Here is a 9,224-nt window from a genome sequence, read left to right on the forward strand (position 1 = left end):
CCGTCTTCGTCTATTGCATTGGAAAATTTTACACAATATATATCCCACCAACATTTTGCTACATAAGATGGGAATTCGTCAAACAAATCTCTGTCAGTATTGTAACGAAACCGACTTCATCGAGCACTTTTTCTGGCAGTGTAGAGCAGTGCAACCCATATGGCAGGAATGTCAAGGGTACATATTTAAATGTACAGGCAAAAATATAAAGTTAAGCTGCGAAGAGGCTCTTTTTATATTTAGTCAAGTTTTGACTAAATATTTTAACATCGAGGGGGAATCGAAACGAGGGTCGTGGTGTATGTGCGTGTGTGTGTGTGTCTGTGTGTCTGTGTGTGTGTGTGTGTGTGTATGTGTGTGTGTGTGTGTGTGTGTGTGTGTGTGTCTGTCTGTCTGTCTGTGTGTGTGTGTAGAGCGATTCAGACTAAACTACTGGACCGATCTTTCTGAAATTTGACATGAGAGTTCCTGGGTATGAAATCCCCATACGTTTTTTTCATTTTTTTGATACATGTCTTTGATGACGTCATATCCGGCTTTTCGTGAAAGTTGAGGCGGCACTGTCACGCCCTCATTTTTTAACCAAATTGGTTGAAATTTTGGTCAAGTAATCTTCGACGAAGCCCGGACTTCGGTATTGCATTTCAGCTTGGTGGCTTAAAAATTAATTAATGACTTTGGTCATTAAAAATCTGAAAATTGTAAAAAAAAAATAAAAATTTATAAAACGATCCAAATTTACGTTTATCTTATTCTCCATCATTTGCTGATTCCAAAAACATATAAATATGTTATATTTAGATTAAAATCAAGCTCTGAAAATTAAAAATATAAAAATTATTATCAAAATTAAATTGTCCAAATCAATTTAAAAACACTTTCATCTTATTCCTTGTCGGTTCCTGATTCCAAAAACATATAGATATGATATGTTTGGATTAAAAACACGCTCAGAAAGTTAAAACAAAGAGAGGTACAGAAAAGCGTGCTATCCTTCTTAGCGCAACTACTACCCCGCTCTTCTTGTCAATTTCACTGCCTTTGCCATGAGCGGTGGACTGACGATGCTACGGCTGAAAAATGGCAGCTACTTGACTAAATATTGTATTTTCGCCTTACGCGACTTGTTGGGTATTTCACACGTGATATCCCCATAGAGAAAACCTTCATAATTAATCACCTTATATTGATATCGAAAATGTGCACAAGCCAGTTTAAGTACGGAAATCAAAAAAACTAACATGAAGGTCTTATTTCAGAACCAAGCTCGACTTCGAAATCTCTAGTAAAATTGAACTGTGTATAAGAATATAGATAAATAGTAGTATAGTGCTGTTAATGTAAAGTTATTTATATATGCGCCGTATGATGCTGTGCTGAAAACTAGTACTGTAATTGGTAATTTGTAAATTCTCGCCTTTTGTCCATCGAGCGTTGGATTAATTAACTTGTTATGTATTTTCCCGCTGAAAATGGTATTATTTAACAGAAATATGGGAACAACAACAACAACAACACACACACACACACACACACACACGCACTCACACACACACACGCACATACACGCAAACAAACGCACAAACTACTAGACATAGCAAAGGTGAATGAAATAGCACATAACGTTAGAGTAACTGTAGTGAAGAGAGAAAAAAAAAAAAAAATGTCCATCATATGAATACATGTCCAGGCTAGGTATTAAGGATAAGCGGAAAGAAGTAGAAAAAATAAAAAATAAAAAGATCCATGAAGAAGGATGCTCCCCGCCCCCCCCCCCCCCCCTAAAAAAAAAAAAGAAAAAAAGAAGGGTTGCAGCAGCCTGCATGCAACTGAGGTCAAAAAAAAAAAAAAAAAAAAAAAAAAAAACACGAGCTCAGAAAGTTAAAACGAAGAGAGGTACAGAAAAACGTGCTATCCTTCTCAGCGCAACTACTACCCCGCTCTTCTTGTCAATTTCACTGCCTTTGCCACGAGCGGTGGACCGACGATGCTACGAGTATACGGTCTTGCTGAAAAATTGCATTGCGTTCAGTTTCATTCTGTGAGTTCGACAGCTTGACTAAATGTTGTATTTTTGCCTTACGGGACTTGTTACATTTAGTCAAGTTTTGACTAAATGTTTTAACATAGAGGAGGGAATCGAGACGAGGGTCGTGGTGTATGTGTGTGTGTGTGTGTGTGTGTGTGTGTGTAGAGCGATTCAGAGTAAACTACTGGACCGATCTTTATGAAATTTTTCATGAGAGTTCCTGGGTATGATATCCCCAGAATTTTTTTTTTTCGATAAATGACTTTGATGACGTCATATCCGGCATTTTGTAAAAGTTGAGGCGGCACTGTCACACCCTCATTTTTCTATCAAATTGATTGAAATTTTGGCCAAGCAATCTTCGACGAAGGCCGGACTTTGGTATTGCAATTCAGCTTGGAGGCTTAAAAATTAATTAATGACTTTGGTCATTAACAATCTGAAAATTGTAATTAAAATTATTTTTTTATAAAACGATCCAAAATTACGTTTATCGTATTCTTGATCATTTTCTGAGTCCAAAAACATATAAATATGTTATATTCGGATTAAAAACAAGCTCTAAAAATTAAAAATATAAAAATTATGATTAAAATTAAATTTTCGAAATCGATTTAAAAACAATTCCATCTTATTTCTTGTCCGTTCCTGATTCCAAAAACATATAGATATGATATGTTTGGATTAAACACGCGTTCAGAGAGTTAAAAAGAATAGAGATATAGAAAAGCGTGCTATCCTCCTCAGCGCAACCGCTACCGCGCTTTTCTGGATGGTTAATTTCACTGCCTTTGCCACGAGCGGTGGACAGACGATGCTACGAGTGTACGGTCTTGCGGAAAAAATGCAATGCGTTCAATTTCATTCTGTGAGTTCGACTGAGCTTGACTAAATGTTGTATTTTCGCCTTACGCGACTTGTTTTATATGTGTTCTTTATTCGCCTTTTGTGTTGTGATTGTGCTAATGTGCGCGGGAGTGTGAGTGTGTGCCTATTTCGCTATCTGAGCTTCCTTGTGTGGTTGAACTAGTGTGTGTTTGCGCGGTGAGTGTGTGTACATTTCTCAACGTTTTGATCACACACAAAATATTATGCGGGACTTTGTTCTTTTCCTGTGACAGTTTGGCTTTCTCACAGATATAGAGTCTCAGCAAAATCTCTTGTCATAATCTTTTTGGAATGGCTCGCATACACGTGCGCAGACAACGAAACTCTCCCACCCCTCTCTCTTTCTTTTACAAGTATAACACCAAAAGTTACTGACTCTTTTCAGAAAGCTTCGTAAGTAAAGAAAACAAAATAAAGCAATGTTTACCATGTCTCCTTGATGTGTAAGATCAGTAGACCATAGTGAGCAAAACGTGAAACGATATCATTTTTTTACATTTAGTCAAGTTTTGACTAAATGTTTTAACATAGAGGGGGGAATCGAGACGAGGGTCGTGGTGTATGTGTGTGTGTCTGTCTGTCTGTCTGTCTGTGTGTGTGTGTAGAGCGATTCAGACTAAACTACTGGGCCGATCTTTATGAAATTTGACATGAGAGTTCCTGGGTATGATATCCCCGGACGTGTTTTTCATTTTTTATCGTTACCTTTGTGTGAATAATTATGTGTTTTTCAGGAGGCGCTGAACAAAGAGAACACAAAGGTTCACGGTGTCTCTAATGATCGCTGTATATTCCTTTCAGTCATATCCTGGTGAGGATTCAGACCACGAAGACCAAAATGAACATAACGTACACTCTGGATTTTTCTAGTGCACCCTATGATGCATCGTCTGTGTGTATTTGTGTTTTAGAGCTTGGAGAATCCAGTCAACCCAATAATATCGTTTAGTGTATATCTTTTTTTGGTCTGTTTTTCATGGCAAAGACCCAAGTGAGCACAATATCTTTTCATCTGTATCTTTCTGTGTATTTTAGGTGGCAAAGAACCAAATGAACAACGCATCTTTTCATCTATATCTTTCTATGTGTTTTTGCGGCAAAATGCCAAATGAACAACGCATATTTTCATATATCTCTATCTTTCTATATTTTATGTGGCAAAGAACCAAATGAAGACCACATCTTTTCGTCTCTATCTGTCTATGTTTCAGGTGGCAAAAAATACATGAACACGGCATACCGCATATATTTTCATCTCTATCTCTCTGTGTTTTAGTTGGCAAAGAACGAAATGAACGCCGCATCTTTTCATCTCTATCTTTCTATGTGTTTGTCAGGTGGTGAAGAACCAAGTGAACACCACGTGCAAGTGTCACGGCGTGTCGGGCTCGTGCACTGTCAAGACCTGCTGGCTGCAGCTGGCCCCCTTCCATTCCGTCGGCAACATTCTCAAGCACAAGTACGAGCAGTCTGTGCAGGCCTTCTCGCACACCAACAAGGCCACGGGCAAGACGCATCTGTCCAAGAGGATACGAGACTGGGGCGGCGACAGACTCTACAACTCCAACATGACGGCCTTGAGACGCGGTGAGCTGGCCTACATCGAGGAGTCTCCAAGCTTCTGCCGGAGGAGCCGCTACTCCCCCGGGACGAGCGGGAGGATCTGCAGCAAGGACGGCAGCTGCGACTCCATCTGCTGCGGGCGGGGCTACAACGTGCAGCAAAGGCGGGTGAAGCGGGTCTGCAACTGCGAGGTGTTCTGGTGCTGCGAGCTCAAGTGTCAGGAGTGCACGAAGTCCGAGGAGATCTACATGTGCAAGTGATGATGCTCTCCCCCTTTGGCCTTTGAGGGAACAGCGGCTGTAGGTGTCAATGTGATAATGAACGTGACATAGCCGGTGATGTGATTGTTGGAAGGAATATTGCGTGTGAACGTAGGATGGCTCTTCTCGGTGTCCTGGCGATGATGACCCCAAGTACAGGATGACACGTCCTTGCAGGGGAACAACTGCACGTATGATTCGCAGAAAGGACAGGCCATAGTTGATGACATGTCGGGGAGGAATTAATTGGCGTGCATTGGATAATGGACTTGAAATAGTTGGTTAACTGCAACGGACGGACCAGAAGGACCCGAAATAACTGGTAAAACACGGAGGGAACAGCATACGTGAATCTGATTAGAGACATTAAGTAACTGCAGATATGTCAAGAAGGGGACAGCTGGATGTACACGTGTGTTGACTCCCCACAGTGGTATGGAAAGAAGGACCACAAGGTCTTGGAGGATGGATGGAAGCAAGAGTGAATCTGATAATGCACGTCAAATAGCTAGTGAAGTGTCGCAGAGGACATAGCTGGATGTGTAACTGCGATGAATCTGCACAACGTCACGACGAGAAGGAACCATTTGGTCAATTGCTGGAGGCAATTACAGGCGTGCATGTGATAACGGTCGTGTTACAGCTCGTGAAATGCCGTGGAGGGAACAGCAGGCGAGTGTATGTATGATGAACATCCAAGATGTCATGGCAGGAAGGATCCGAAGTACCTGGCGAAATGTCCTAGTTCAGAAAGCAGGTGTGAATATAATAGTGGACCTGAATCACCTGGTTACATGTTGTGAAGGATTTTGAGTTCAGTCGTGTCGAAGAAAAACACAACTTAAGGTGCTTAAGTTCCGTCGAAGTTTCACCTTGTGTTCATGACGGACCAATAAAGAGCTAGAAATTTAAGGATATGATCTTCTTCACTACAGAACAGTAATCTCAATCATCTTCATTGCCAAACGATGCTGAGTCTTCACTACGGACCTGTAATTAATGATCGTCACCGCTTGAGGTGCAGTGCATGAACCGAAATCAGATGGTGAACCTCAGAATCACAAACAAAACTTAACAAACAGGGCAAAGATGTATTGTCTCTGCTAGTGCTGTGTGACTGAAGACCGTGGAACATTAATTTTGTCAATGGATTCAAGGCATGGATTGTTCATGTGGGATACGCTGTGCGGATTTAAGATAGAGTGTCCAGATATCAAGTCTCTTGATTGTGACGGGGAGATCACCAGCCCGAGATAAGTTAGCAATAACACCGCAAGCTTTCTTAGACTCGAACTCTGTGCTTTGGCGAAGAAACGTTACAATGAGTGAGAGAGAATTGGCCGTCAGGGTCTTCTTATCGTAGCGTTTGCAATGTTTGCGGGCACGTCTGAAAATTCATGTCGGGGTTCGGCGTTGAATGGAAAAGCAGTTGTTAAAAACATTAACAATTGGTTGTTTCGGGAAGGCAGCTAACTTTGACGGTGTTGAAACTGAAAAGGACGTGTTATGTTTCGACCACGAGCTACTGTAAATATTGTTAGGTTGTGAACTCTGATGCTCGTGGTACCCATTGATTTGTTGACAGATGACGGTGTTTCTGTGACGCTTGCAGCGAAACAAATGTGTCCAATTGAAGCACACATAAAAACATGACAGAAAAACTCGACAAGTTGAACAATATATGTGTTTGCCTTCATTGTTACAAAGAAAATGTCCGTAACTGATTTCGAGCCACTTAACAGAGATATGGAAAGGGAAAATATAGCGCGTTTCTCAGGCAATTGACAGTTGAAACGGCTGACTACCTGGCGCCACGCTGTGAAGAATAAGAGAACTTTTTAACAACCACAGCCTTGAGTGGAGTGTGAGGAGTTGATCAGAGCATCTGTTCACCTTCACGAATCCTGTGTGCCTATGTAGTGAAGTTTAGTGCGATGTCTTCCTGTTTCTGTCGTTTCCTGAACAATGGTTTCTCAGTTGAATCTAAATGTTGTGTTTAACATCATCTTTCTTATGACTTCTCAAAGATCAGCCGGTTCAGAAAACATGTGCCCCTGAAGGATTTAGCACATGAAGCTGGTCATATTATCGTGTGACCTTAATACAATGCTTTAGCTCTGCGGGTTCAAATTTGATTTGAGCTCAAATTCAGTTGGTTATTGTCAACAGCCGTTGTAACGGCAGATTCATGCACACTGTGACAGTAAAGAGAGAAAGGGAGAAAACGTGAAGCTAAACGCCTAAAGACAGTACATACGTTTATTGCAATGCCGTGGTGATGAAGGATATGGTGCGTTGTACAGAAACTACACAGTCATATCCTGTTTAGTTTTGTCATGGCTGACTGACGAATACGCCTTGAAACGAGAAGCTAGGAAAAGCAGATTCTGACGAGAAAAAAAAATCCATTCGCTAACGTTCAGGTGATGTTTTGTTCAGATGGATTTTACAGGCCGAATGATGTGTTTTTCCTCCCGTGTATTCGGTCTGCATTGTTGATGTGATTTTGAAATTCAGAATATACGACAGCTGTATATTATAGTGTGTGTTTAGTGTAAATTAGAATCGATTAAGGCTAAACGCTTATGGACGAAAAAATGTACATAATAATGTTAAAAATGTAGTGAAATATATATTTTTATTTTGGGACTCGTCAAATTAATGGGAAAAAGACCTATTTTAATTCTACCTACTCCAGCCCTAAATGCACGGCCACTAACAAGCAACAAAGTTATCTTACCGAGCGTTTTCGAATATCTGACGGCTATCACAATCTGGATTGTACACATTTTTTATTTTATTTCATACTTTATCGTTCCATTGCTCGAAAATTCGGGTCGCTTCCTCCCAGTAGAAAGCTAGCGGGAAAAAGTGTCGCGCATCCCACGTGTGCGCGTGTAATTAGGTGTACTCTTTGAACGTTCAAAAGGAAATGTTCACCGGTTTGGTGTACTTGACCTAAGAACGGATTGTGATTCAACATTTTTCTTTTCTATCGCCACTAAAAAAAAAAGCAAGCTAGAAGGACCAACATGTTTAGTTTCAGGTCATTAGGACACTGCAAGAGGTAGATATGTTTGAAATATATGTATTGTCCACCCTCTGGATTTGCCAGGTGTCAATCAGCTGTGTCACGTTAGGATTAGTAAAGTATTTAGTATATATCTCATAATGTTATGATTTTATGGGATGCGGTGGACAACACAAGATAGATGGTCTCTGTATTCAGGTTGTCCAGATGTCTGACCTTTCTCGTCTGAAGGGATATTGTCTGCGCCTTGTCGAAACAAGAATTTTCGGGAGTGTCTTATCCGAGTACGACATGGACTGTTTTAAATGTACACCGACTCACCGTATGTTTTGTTTGTTTTAAATGAATACTGAAACTGAATAACACATCCGTCATTCGCGCACTACATTCAAGAACACTTTCCCTCATCTCGCTTCAACTCTTTAACTCGATGCCTTGGTTGTTTTGTGTGTGTTGAAAGCTGGGTCTGTCAGCTAAGAATACACTTTTGATTTTAACATCAAATTGGACCAACCAACAAACCATGCAAGTCGTTTCGGTGCACAACAATATAATGCAAAGTACTTTGCCAGGACTGTTCTAGTTAGCTGCAATATTTTGCTGAAAGACAGACAGAAAAAGAAACCCACTGGTGGGACATAGTCACTTTAAATCATGACAATGCAAGACGCGGAAACGCGTGTCAATGTGGGTGTGGGGTCGGGGTTGGGGGTGGGTGTAAGGGGTCTTTAGGCCACGTCATGCAAGCTGTCTATCAACGCTCTCACTTGAGGACTAAAAGAGGGCTCTGAGATGTACGTGTCGACGTACTGTTACATGTACTGATGTTTTGCAACGGACACGACAAAACGAACGAATAATCGAGAAGCCCAGATGAACGGCTTATCTAAAAATAAAAAGGTGGCTTTTTACATTTAGTCAAGTTTTGACTAAATGTTTTAACGTAGAGGGGGGAATCGAGACGAGGGTTGTGGTGTATGTGTGTGTGTGTGTGTGTGTGTGTGTCTGTCTGTCTGTCTGTGTGTGTGTGTAGAGCGATTCAGACCAAACTACTGGACCGATCTTTATGAAATTTGACATGAGAGTTCCTGGGAATGATATCCCCGGACGTTTTTTTCTTTTTTTCGATAAATACCTTTGATGACGTTATATCCGGCTTTTTGTAAAAGTTGAGGCGGCACTGTCACACCCTCATTTTTCAATCAAATTGATTGAAATTTTGGCCCAGCAATCTTCGACGAAGGCCGGACTTCGCTATTGCATTTCAGCTTGGTGGCTTAAAAATTAATTAATGACTTTGGTCATTAAAAATCTGAAAATTGTAAAAAAAAAAAAATTTTTTTAAACGATCCAAATTTACGTTTATCTTATTCTTCATCATTTTCTGATTCCAAAAACATATCTCATCATCTCATCTATGCCTTTGACCCCGTCCGGGGCATAGGCCGCCAAC

The 9,224-nt window shown here is 40.7% G+C and overlaps 1 protein-coding gene across 1 annotated transcript in view; it reads left to right on the forward strand.

The window, feature by feature from the left end:
* Nucleotides 1–8,490, forward strand: part of LOC138959572 (protein Wnt-9a-like) — a 63,490-nt gene extending 55,000 nt beyond the window's left edge. Inside the window, exon 5 of the mRNA XM_070331112.1 lies at nt 4,255–8,490. Coding sequence (XP_070187213.1) covers nt 4,255–4,740 — 486 coding nt within the window. The 3' untranslated portion in view covers nt 4,741–8,490. The remainder of the gene's footprint in view (nt 1–4,254) is intronic.
* Nucleotides 8,491–9,224: the final 734 nt, after the last annotated feature.

This window comes from Littorina saxatilis, linkage group LG2 (assembly GCF_037325665.1).
Source record: "Littorina saxatilis isolate snail1 linkage group LG2, US_GU_Lsax_2.0, whole genome shotgun sequence".
Taxonomy (NCBI): Eukaryota; Metazoa; Mollusca; class Gastropoda; order Littorinimorpha; family Littorinidae; genus Littorina; species Littorina saxatilis.